Source organism: Aquarana catesbeiana, linkage group LG01 (assembly GCF_042186555.1).
Source record: "Aquarana catesbeiana isolate 2022-GZ linkage group LG01, ASM4218655v1, whole genome shotgun sequence".
NCBI classification, from domain to species: domain Eukaryota; kingdom Metazoa; phylum Chordata; class Amphibia; order Anura; family Ranidae; genus Aquarana; species Aquarana catesbeiana.
Genome location: NC_133324.1, coordinates 857,162,261 through 857,174,849, shown reverse-complemented (window position 1 = coordinate 857,174,849; position 12,589 = coordinate 857,162,261). Strand labels below are relative to the sequence as shown.

General features: G+C 41.9%; 1 protein-coding gene across 2 annotated transcripts in view; it reads left to right on the top strand.

Annotated features, from left to right (window-relative positions):
- Positions 1–12,589, top strand: part of ZCCHC4 (zinc finger CCHC-type containing 4) — a 73,283-nt gene that overhangs the window by 30,366 nt on the left and 30,328 nt on the right. For both annotated transcript variants that reach the window (XR_012237056.1, XM_073609169.1), the window contains exons 6-7: positions 5,799–5,871; positions 9,186–9,336. Coding sequence is in view for 1 of the 2 variants with exons in the window: in XM_073609169.1 (XP_073465270.1) it covers positions 5,799–5,871; positions 9,186–9,336 (224 nt within the window). In the remaining variant the exon portion in view is untranslated. The remainder of the gene's footprint in view (positions 1–5,798; positions 5,872–9,185; positions 9,337–12,589) is intronic.

Sequence of the window (12,589 nt, the reverse complement as noted above, 5' to 3'; positions counted from 1 at the left end):
GAAGAACACGGAAAATTTTAAACAAAGGGGTACTCTGGGTCTTGCCTATCACATCCACACTGACCACGGATGCGAGCAGTTGGGGTTGGGGAGCCCATCTCAACTCTTGTTAGGCCCAGGGCAGGTGGACGCCAGAGGAGGAACAATTCTCTTTCAGTTGGAAGGAACTAACAGCTATCCTCAGAGCTCTAATAGCGTTTCAGGACATAGTACAAGGTCAATACACAATACACCTGAAGGGGGAGCAGACTTCTTGAGTCGACAGCTAGTTTCAAATCATGAGTGGTCTCTGCATCCAGAAGTTTTCAACCACATAGCAGCTTACTGGAAACCAGAAGTGGACATATTTGCAAACAAAGAGAAAGCAAAAGTTCTCAGTTTCTGCTCGCTATGCCCAGGAGATCAACCCTTGGCGGTAGATGCCTTACAGACCCCCTGGACCTTCAACTTGGCCTATGTGTTTCCAACGCTTCACCTCATCCCGAGAGTTCTAGCAAAGTTTCTAGCAGAAAAAACGGTTCACAACTTTACTAAATTGACAGACCAGCCGCCTCTGAGGCTTCCCTGCAGACAAGATCTCCTGTCACAGGGACCTCTCTTACATCCGCAAGTAGCCATGCTGAAGCATTCAGCGTGGTTACTGAGGAAGAAATTCTGAGGAGTAAAGGCCTAACAGAAAGAGTGGTTCAGACCTTACTACAGAGCCGAAAACCAGTCACCGAGCTATTTATAGAAACATCTGGAGGAAGTTTAACAGCTGGTTGGATAACTCCTAGTTCTATTAAGGTTCGGATAGCTGCCTCAAAGTGTGTACCTAGAGAAACGTTTACAGGAAGATCCCCTCATCACTAGGTTCTGTAAGGCAATTACTAGACACAAGCCGGTCAGAGTTAACATAACTCCAGCCTGGGACCTATCGATCGTCCTCAGGGCCTTTTTGGGGACACCATTTGAACCTATCTCAGAGGCTTCTCTAAGACTGATCACATTTAATGCTCCTCGTGGCAATCACTTCAGCCCATAGGGTTAGTGAAATCCAAGCTCTCTCCATTAGAGAGCCATTCCTTCAGATTCTTGAGGACAGAGTCATCCTAAAGACAGACCCTGGGTTCTTACCAAAGGTGGAATCTAGGTTTCATAGGTCGCAAGATATTGTCCTCCCTTCATTCTGTCAGAACGCCTCAAACGAAAAAGAGAAACCATTTCATTTACTAGCTGTGAGGCAGTGTATCCTAGAGTACCTAAAGATAACCAAACCATTTAGAATTACAGATTCACTTTTTGTCCTCTTTTCTGGACAACGTAAGGGACAAAAAGCTTCTAAGGTCACCATAACTAGGTGGATCAGGCTAGCTATTGCAGAGGGGTATAGAACAATAAATAGAGATTCTCCCGGGGGGTGTTAAAGCCCACTCCACCGGGGCACTCTTGGGATCCTGGGCAGAAAGAGCTGGTGCCACCCCGGAGCAACTATGTAAAGCAGCCACATAGTCAAGCTTCTCCACCTTTTACAAGGCATTATCGACTAGACTTAATGTCTAGTCAGGATTCAGCTTTTGGGAGGAAAATCCTCCAAGCCGTGGTCCCCCCTGATCTGGTGAGTACTTGGGGATCCTCTCAAGGGCTGTCCTGGAAGACGACTGGGGAAAACTGGAGTTAGACTAACCGGTAACTCCTTTTCGAGTGGTCTTCCAGGACAGCACGATCCCACCCTTGAATTACGTTGATGTATTAATGTTATTACCTGTTATGGTTATATTTTTTAAAGTTCCATCCTTTCGGTACTTGGTAAATGACTGGCCAGGGACCTGAGGGACTGCCTTTTGAACTGTGGCAATGTATTTCCTGTGACGATGGGAGGGACTCCATCTCTCAAGGGCTGTCCTGGAAGACCACTGGAAAAGGAGTTACCGGTAAGTCTAACCGGTTTTTAGTGTGGGAGGTGCTTTTACTAGGGGATAGCATGGATCCATGCCTTCCCTACTGACAACGGTGATCTGCTTTGTTTACATAGGCAGACCACCATTCTGCCTCTGTGCTGGATGATCGGCGGGTGCTGGCGGACATCAAGTCTGCAGTGCCCACATATCGGCACCCGCTGTGTATAATCACAGCCGGAGCTGGCCGCCGGCCACACAAATGCGCCCCCCCCCCCCAACCTGGAAGTGTTGGATCACGTACTAGGTACGTGATCCGGCGCAGCAGTGCCACCTTGCCGTTACATATTTACGTTATATAGTCAGCATGTGGTTAAAGGGTAATTCCAATTTTGTAGTCAAATTTTGAGAAACCCCACCATGTTTGTTCCCATTCACACAGCATACCTAGAACCAAAAAAAATTCTAGAAAATATTCTTGCCTTTTTTTTTTTTTTTTTTTTTATAGCTGTTTCTAAGCAGAAGGTGTCATGGCTGATTCTAAAGGCCCATACACACGATCGGACTTTTCGACAACAACAGTCCGACGGACCTGCTTTATCAGACAATCCCACCGTCTGTATGCTCCATCGGACAATTGTTGCTTTTTCAACGGACAAATGTTCGCTGTGCATGCTCTCAAACTTTTCGACAACAAATGTCCGATGGAGGATAATCAAATCGTGTGTACACAAGTCCATTGGATTAAAGTCCAAAGTACAAACACGCATGCTCAGAACCAATGCTAAACATCAGACAACAACAGCAGAAGTTGCCCAAAGGGTGGCGGTAAAAAGCTGAAAAAGCACGTGATTTGGTGAAAGTTGTCTGAAAATGTTCTGCCATGTGTATGCAGAACAAGTTCATGGCCAACGCCCATTCGGACAAAAATCCACGGAAAAGTCCGATGGAAGTCTGATCGTGTGTATGAGGCTTAAGAATTCCTGGAAAGCCTTAAGCCTAGTACACACAGGCCAAATGACGGGTGGCATCGGCTGGTTCAATAGTAACATTTGTACTGCAGCCAATGGCTGAGAGCGCTGACTGGATTGTTCTGCTGGGGGTGAGGGGCACCTCCCTGTCAGAACACAATAGCACAGCAGGGGAGATTGCTGTACTAACATCAGATTGTTAGTACAGCTGCTCTGACCTGAGCTGTCAGGTTTTTTTAGTTTTTTTGCTTTTTTTTCCGTTTAACCCACTGGGTTGAACGAAATAAAACTTGTAGTGTGTACCAGGCTTTAGAGTGTTTCTGTCCCCACAAAAAGGGAGCTATGACTCATTAACATATAATGCAGGAGGGCAAGTTCTTCATTTTTAACCCCTTTGTTAGGACAGATTGTATTTTTAAATCTAGTTTATCGATTATAATGAAGAATTGTGAAAACAGTACAGACAGGGTTAATTATGTTAAACATTCCTCCACAGCCAATCATATAATTTGCAAAGTTGGTAAAAGGCACCTAAACAGGTAACCAGCAATTTTTAAATATTTTTTTTTTTTTAGGTTATGCTGTGTTAATGGGAACACATAACAAATATAAAAGAGGTCTCAACTCAATTGTGTTGTGGAAGTGCATTTTAAAATGCCTGTGTCAACATGCTTCTGTTTGCATCAAGCAGGCTTTGCATTCACATACAAGTCATTGGTAATTTAAAACCTCTTTGAAGCCAGAAGGAGGTCAACTGCAGCTCAAATGCATCTAAAGCGTCTCAAACTGATGCCATGGACACAAGCCAAAAGCCCGCTAACTCAGGCCTGAATGTTGCCATTATTGACCAGTTTCTCTTAAAATGCTATTTTGTCTTTCAAGCTAAGGCTCAGTTTTTAGCAATTTGAGTCTTTGACCCAGAGCAAATAAACACATAAGGATTTCTGACTTTTCTTTGGCTTTTCTTATGTGCTTATTTGTTCCAGGTTCCTGATCAGAAATGATTGAATGTAGAGGGTAAGTGCAACAACCAGGAGACTCCCATGTTCAGAAAGAGGTCAGAAATCAAAGTCCTGAATTTCTTCCATGACCGATTTACTGTAAACTGACCTATTCACATAGAGCTGTACAAAAATGCAGCTTAGGAAAGCCAAGTAACATTGGGGTCATTTATCCATGGACCAAGTCAACAAGTACTCTTTTAATCTAAATTGGCCTCCATTAGTAACAAATCCAATCCAGTCTGTAAAATTTCCTTCCAGCAGAGGTCTGAATGTCATGTTTGTGCTATGACTCACTCACATCCTGGTATATATGTAACTATTTTATATCTATAAAAATAAGCAATGTACAATTTCCATAGCATTTCAATAGTATTTATTGTCCAATTCAGTGTGCCAGTGTCTGTGATTGATCACATGGTACAGAGGCCAGTCACAGCAGATCTGTATCATGTGATAGCTGTGGCCAATTACAGCTATCACAATAGTACACAATGGCTGCCATTCACAAAAATGATTGCTTTTAACAGAGATCAAGTCATCACTGTAATAATCATAGTAGAAAAAAAAATCATGATCACCTCCCCAGAGTAGTACAGTGTCACCATAGTGAAAAATATGTAAAAAAATAAAATAATTATACTCCTTTTTTTTTTCCTGTGTCCCGTTACATCAGGTGTCCCCTTACGTTAAGTGCCCCCATACCTTATAGCACCAGGTAGGTGGGAGGTGAGAGCCAGAAGGCAGAGCAGATTGCAGGACTTGATGGAGGGATCCTCCGCTTCCTGTGATGCGCACGTGACATCATTGGATGTGAGGAAGCAGGCAGTCCTAACAACCAATCACTGTTGAGAAGGGGGGCTGGCCAGCAATTCGGATAGAACAGACAGCAGTCCACTATTTTTAGTGATGCCTAATATATAGAATACATAAGTGTTTTCTACACAGACCTCTCTGGCTACTTTTTGAATATTCAGAACCTCTTCTTGATCCAGCAACTTGTAATACTTTCAGTCATAAGGGGTTATTTACGAAAGGCAAATCCACTTTGCACTACAAGTGCACTTGGAAGTGCAGTCGCTGTAAATCCGAGGGGAACATGCAAGGAAAATGAAAAACAACATTTTAGCTTGCACATGATTGCATGACAAAATCAGCAGAACTTCCCCTCATTTCAGATCTACCCCTCAGATTTACAGTGACTGCACTTCCAAGTGCACTTGCAGTGCAAAGTGGATTTGCCCTTCGTAAATAACCCCCATAGGGTTATTAGTCCTGGAGCTGGCCAGCAGTTAGTATAAATTTGCTGACATGGACAACACACTTACAGCAGTAAGGAACACCTCCATGAGTTCAAGCAGTTATTTAAACTGCAAGGCAGTCAACAATGAGCGCTAAGTGAAAATGTATTATGGGTTATTGAAGTAGCTGCTCTGCTGACACCAAACATTTTATTAAAACCAAATCCATACAGATACGCAAGGAAACACATAGCTTCTTGATGAGTTTGTAGTTTTTTATTTTTAGCATAATTCTGTGCTGTGCAACCTCCCACTAATGCTCCATCATGCGGGTGATACCTCCGTGGGCCTGTGGACAACAAACCGGTGTTTTATAGGCTTACAAATATGGCCATGCAGAATAGGATGAATACCAGAACTAAAAAAGCAAAGCAGACAGAAACAGAAGATGGAGGGCACAAAAAAAGACTAAAGTTCATAAGGCATTAATGCCCCTGGAGCAAGGATAATGGCAATTTGTTGTCTTTTTTTCATGGCACATCAAGGAAGACAGTTTGATTTAGTTAGAAAGAGCTAAGATTGTGACTTTATTGCAAGATGTTATTTTTTATAAAGAATAGAGCACTCGATTAATATTTTGCTACAAAATGTCCAATACAGCAGCTGACTCCTTTTTTTTTTTTTTTTTTTTTTTTTTTTTTTTTTTAGGTATTCCCAGTTTTACAGCAAATATGATTTTTGTCACTACAACATGTTCAATCATCATTTTTTTGGTGGAGAGGTAAGCTTTAAAAAGAATTGTCTTCAACCTGCTTTTCACCGATGGATGCTGGAGCAATTTACCAGCTCTGGAAAAAAGAAAAGTGGAGGTGTTAGCTACAGCACCATTCATATTTTACTGTCATTTTCTGAGCAGCACTTACAAAAAATGACAGGCTTCTAAGACACCCGCTTTTATTTATTCTAGCTTGTAAATAAGCTATATTGTGCTCTTGCTGATTGATATTATTTTCTTTACTTGTGTACTCCGTCCCTTTTACTGTCGGGAATTGTGGCATTCTTTTGCCCATATTTTATTTGTAATGGTTATAGCTAAATATTTTTTTTAACAACTTAAAGACCTGGCCTATTTTTAATAAAATATATATATATATATATATATATATATATATATATATATATATATATATATATATATATATATATATATATATATTTTTTTGTTTGTTTAGAAGAGGACCTAAAGAAGAAAGAATATGCAACGGTTTTTAGAATGCAATTTTTGGGGAAAAAATACACTTTGATAAATCTGAATGCAAAAGAAACAATATATAACCCTTTTTTTTTTTTTTTTTTTTTTTGTAAAATGTAGAAGATGATGTTATGCCAAGTAAATAGATGCCTAAAATGTCATGCTTTGAAATTGCACACGCTTGTAGAATGACAGCAAACTACGATACTTAAAAATCTCCATAGGCAACGCTTTAAAATTTTTTTACAGAGTACCAGTTTAGAGTTACAAAGGTGGTCTAGCGCTTAAAAAAAAAATATTCAATTTATTTTATTTTTACAGTATTTCTTTTATTTCCTTTTTTTAATCACTTTTATTGCTATCGCAAGGAATGTAAACATGGGCAGTGACAGGTGCTCTTTATGGAGACATCTGCAGTCTATTCAACCCCAGATGTCTCCTCTGCCCTTAAATGCATCTGATCACACCAAGATCAGTGTGATCAGATGCTTTCACTATTAAAATGGTGCTGTTTACAACCAGGGAAACTGGAAGAGAGGGAATTCTTTGTCCACCTGCTTACAATAGGAGACCTAATCGTCTCTGATCACCCAAATTCGCTGCCCGTAAATACAATTCAGTGGCTAATTCGCCACTAGGATTGCTTTCACTTTGTAGAGCTTCACCGGCTCTAAAAAAAAAAAAAAAATACTGGGTTTATGGCGGACAGCTATAACCCCAGTATAACCACTTGCAGTCAATCGCATACATCTACGTGATTTGGCAGCAAGTGGTTATTTTTTCACACATGCCTATGAAATATTGCATATGAATATTTATTATTCTTGTTTCAAGCCAGCAAGTGGAGCTCTAGGCTCCAGGCTGACGCATAGTTTCAGACAGGAGAGAGCCTGAAGGCAAACAGTGTCTGCAGTGTAATCTGAAAAAACTTATTACACTGTCATAACTGTGCCATCGGTGCACCCTGTATTACATAGTCATTTGTAAAACAAAGACTTGGAATATATATTAAAAAAAATATGGAAAACCATTTGTTTAAAGTTGGCACAAAACCATTCTAGTCTCCGATTAATTGTTAAATAAAAGATGATTCTACTCAAAACTGATGTTTTGTTCTTGCAGAACAAATGCTGCTGAGCTGGGTCACCTAGTGGTTTCTTATATTACACTCAGAGATAGAATAATGGAGGTTTCAGGGCTGTTGTCTGCATCCTTGCTTTACTACATAGAGAGCAGGACTGTGGCCATCGGGAGTACAAAATGTCCATGCATCAGTGGGAGTACACAATCCCCCATCATTGGGAGGAATTGTTCCCCATTATTGGGGCCATTGGGCCCCATTGTTGGTGCCATTGATAGAAATTGTGCCCCATCGTTGGTGTCATTGGGAGGGACTGTCTCAATGTTGATGTCATCAGTAGGAATTGTGCACTGTCAATGGTGTTATTAGGAAGAATTGTGCCCTTTATTGGTGTGCGTGAATAAAATGGCACCCCTAGGGCCAGATAAAAGCAAGCAAAAGTACCCTTCTGGCCTCCAGTTTGGAGACCACTGGTTTACAGGAAGAACTAGCTATTTTGCTATAGCAATCTGTCTGGTCTTTCTTATATAAATACAAAAAAACTGTAATGAGTAGTAATGTTTATTTCCAGAGAATTGCTGATTCATAAGTTTTCCAATGGCCGGAATACTTCCACATCGATCTACTGGTCTGTAGAGACCAGTTGAAGAATCCAGGTGATTGGTAAATGATTGTCTGCAGCCTGGAGACATCTTTCAAATTCAAAAACCTCTAAAAATGAAAATTCACAGATTTTCTCATCCTTTTTTCTAAATGGCTATAAAGCTTTTTAAAGCAGAACTCTAGCTAAAAATAACATGATACTAATGAATAGCCTTTAAAAAAAAAAAAAAAATGATTAAACCAGTCTTTCCTGGAATATTCACCTTAAAGCAGTTGTATACCCGCTGGGTTTTTTTTTTTTTTCCCTACACCTGCAAGGGAAAAGGCATAATGAGCTAGTATGCACAGCATACTAGCTCATTATGAGATACTTACTTACCTTACTTATACTTACCTTAGAACGAGGCGCCGGCATCTCACCCTGTCCACGCCGAGGGAGCTGACATTTCCCCTCGGCGTGTCTTCCGGGTATCGCGGCTCCGGCGCTGTGAGTAGCCGGAGCTGCGATGTCGTTACTCCCGCGCATGCGCGCGGGAGACTTCTGTCCGGCAAGCTCCGGAGTTTGCCGGGCTGTCAGATGAAAATCCCCTGTGTGCATGCGCCGCTGCAGTCAGCGGCTCATTGCGAGGGTAATATCTCCTAAACCGTACAGTTAAGCCTTATTATAGGCTTACCTGTAGGTAAAAGTAAAAAAAAAAGGTATACAACCGCTTTAAGTGCAGAGATTTTCCCCACAGTACTTTTCTTCTGCCACTAGATGGCCTCCATCTACTGGCCAGCATAATTCAACCCACTTCCTCTGGGCCCAGGTTGCCCTGGACCCTCCCCAGTCTGCAACTGGACAGTGATTGGAGAAGCAGCACTGCAATGAACTTTTCTCTTCCTATCAACATGCTTCTTGTTAGCACAGGCACTGATTGGCTCCTTGCACGGCTTCTTCCACTCACACCCCATCCCTGATGAACAGGGACTGCAAGAGCCTCAAACCAGGTCAGATTCTGGTATTTGTGCTGCCTGTATTTAAAAATAAATTTGTTGATGACAGAGATGTATTAATTATTGTCTTTACTATATGCCTAGAGTTCATCTTTAAATAACACGCCAGCATGTATGTAAATGACGATGACATCTGTGTTAACCAATATGTTGGGTCTTTCAGGCTCCAAAGGAAATATGTCAGAATTTCTTGCAGGAAAATAATGGAGAAGGGATTATCATGGTGACTGACCCACCATTTGGCGGTTTAGTGGAACCATTGGCTTTCAGCTTTAAAAAAATGAGTGCGATGTGGAGAACACCATCAATCACAGGTATGCTGGTACTGATTATTACATTTTCTGGCTCAGTTTAGTGTTTGGACATGTTAGGCTAAATATCCACTAGAGGGCGTACTGCTGCCTCTTTTTGATTCTAGTCTTTCTGCAAACTGTTTCACTTGATTAAAGACTTTTTGTGTGTTTATATAGAGCTGCCACATTGTGTTCTATATGGATTGGATAACATTTAAAAGATAAAAACTCCAGGTCATTTTTTGCCCTGCTTTTTTTTAAAGGGAAAAATCATGAAAATAATATGAAGCTTTTCATAAAGCAAAGAAAACCATTCACAATACTCCCTGCTTTAATGGAACTCACATTCTCAAGTTCTGAACAGTCGGACAAACCAACACATGCTATAGTCAATTAACATGCAGTTAGTGTTGCTAATAGGAATTAAATATAGTGCTCGGCACACAGAAACGCTAACCACTAAGCCAGTGGTTCCCCCCAGTTCGATCATTTGTGTGCCCCCCACCCCCCACTTCCAAATCGGTTAGTACCACACTGTTAACACCAGAAACATGTCCATAAGCTGTATACTTTTGATCATTTAAATACTGTAGTAATTGTACTTAAAATCAGGGTTACAGGAGCACCAGGACTCCCCACAAACTTCACCCAGTGCTTCTGATTCAGTGTACAGCTAGTCAGCATTGAGTCGTGGTGCTTCTGTGGTCCTGATTTTGGGTTCACTTGTCACTTACTTTACACCGAGTTACAGCAGCACTGTCACAATTCTGTCCATTGCTGTCCCATGGGTTCAGCCCTCCCTCCTACACTCCTACACTCCTACAGAGCTCTCTTGGTACAGAGATGCAGGATCTCCCAATCTATGGACAGTGTAGGACCCACTAATCATGGGGTACTTTGTCGCAGTAAGTGTGCTTAGCGTCATATAGCAATATGGTGTGACCAAATCCCCATATTTTTTGATAATGTTTTTTGAATTTGTCTAAGTGTTTTAAACTAGCCTTGCTGGAGGTAAATGTCTTTTTTGCATGTGTGCGCTGTAATATTTTGTTCTTTTAACACTGAAGAAATGACACTTTGCTACAATGTAAAGTAGTGAGTGTACAGCTTGTATAACAGTGTAAATTTGCTTTCCCCTCAAAACAACTCAACACACAGCCATTAATGTCTAAACCACTGGCAACAATAGTGAGTACACCCCTAAGTGAAAATGTCCAAATTGGGCCCAAAGTGTCAATATTTTGTGTGCCAACCATTATTTTCCAGCACTGCCCTAACCCTCTTGGGCATGGAGTTCACCAGAGCTTCACAGGTTGCCACTGGAGTCCTCTTCCACTCCTCCATGATCACATCACAGATTTGGTGGATGTTGGAGACTTTACGCTCCTCCATCTTCCATTTGAGGATGCCCCACAGATGCTCAATAGGGTTTAGGTCTGGAGACATGCTTGGCCAGTCCATCACCTTTTACCCTCCGCTTTTTTTTTTAGCAAGGCAGTGGGCGTCTTGGAGGTGTGTTTGGGGTCGTTATGTTGGAATACTGCCCTGCGGCCCAGTCTCCAGAGGGAGGGGATCATGCTCTGCTTCAGTATGTCACAGTACATGTTGGCAATTGTTCCCTCAATGAACTGTAGCTCCCCAGTGCTGGCAGCACTCATGCAGTCCCAGACCATGACACTCCCACCACCATGCTTGACTGTAGTCAAGACACACTTGTCTTTGTATTTCTCACCTGGTTGCCGCCACACATGCTTGACACCATCTGAACCAAATAAGGTTATCTTGGTCTCATCAGGCCACAGGACATGGTTCCAGTAATCCATGTCCTTAGTCTGCTTGTCTTCAGCAAACTGTTTGCTGGCTTTCTTGTGCATCATCTTTAGAAGAGGCTTCCTTCTGGGACAACAGCCATGCAGACCAATTTGATGCAGTGTGTAGTATATGGTCTGAGCACTGGCAGGCTGACCCACCACCCTTTCAACCTCTGCAGCAATGCTGGCAACACTCATGCGTCTTTTTCCCAAAGATAACCTCTGGATATGACGCTGAGCACATGCACCCAACTTCTTTGGTCGACCATGGCGAGGCCTGTTCTGAGTGGAATCTGTCCTGTTAAACCGCTGCATAGTCTTGGCCATCGTGCTGCAGCTCAGTTTCAGGGTCTGGGCAATCTTCTTATAGCCTAGGCCATCTTTATGTAGAGCAACAATTCTTTTTTTCAGATCCTCAGAGAGTTCTTTGCCATGAGGTGTCATGCTGAACTTCCAGTGACCAGTATGAGAGAGTGAGAGCGATAACACCAAATTTAACACACCCGCTCCCCATTCACACCTGAGACCTTGTAACACTATCGAGTCACATGACATCGGGAGGGAAAATGGCTAATTGGGCCCAATTTGGACATTTTCACTTAGGGATGTACTCACTTTTGTTGCCAGCGGTTTAGACATTAATGGCTGTGTATTGAGTTATTTTGAGGGGACAGAACATTTACACTGTTATACAAGCTGTACACTCACTACTATACATTGTAGCAAAGTGTCATTTCTTTAGTGATGTCACATGAAAAGTTATAATAAAATATTTACAAAAAATGTGAGGGGTATACTCACTATTGTGAGATTATATATATGGCTTAACGGTACTTCAAACTTAAGGATAAGTTACACTCTTTTAAGTAGTTGGATGCGCTAGGATGGGATAGCCAGGTATTCCATTTTTTTTTTTTTTTTTTTATGTGACGGTGGAGTCGTTTTAATAAGCAAGCATAAGTTCATACTGAGCTTGAATATTTAGTCTAGCTATAGCTGTCAATAAATTGGGTGCGTCCCTGGATTTTCAGAGGCTGGTTATAGTGAGCCTTGCTGCTAAGGGTTCATGTTTTTTATTAGGCAGAGTTGCTTTTAGAAATGTCTGGGGCTTTTAAAAACTAAAGGGATATTATGGCGACTTAAACTTTTAATGTTTTAACATTGCGCTGTTTATCGCCTACTCACCTCCCTGCCTGTCTCCAGCACTGCACCCGAGGACTAGCAGGGAGGGGAGAGGCCTTGCAGTGTGATGAGTACCAATTGCTCACAAGGAAAGGCGAGTGTCAGGCTCTCAACACTCAGCTGAAGTGCATCTGCTGAGCGAATAACATCTGGTCTCTCCTCACATCTATGGCCAGCTGCTGAAACCGCTGGATCGTTTCCTGGGCTCGCAGGTGAGAACAGTAAGCCTGAGAAACACTGGTGAACAATGGGGGAGCTGCTTTTAAAAGCAATCCAGCAGC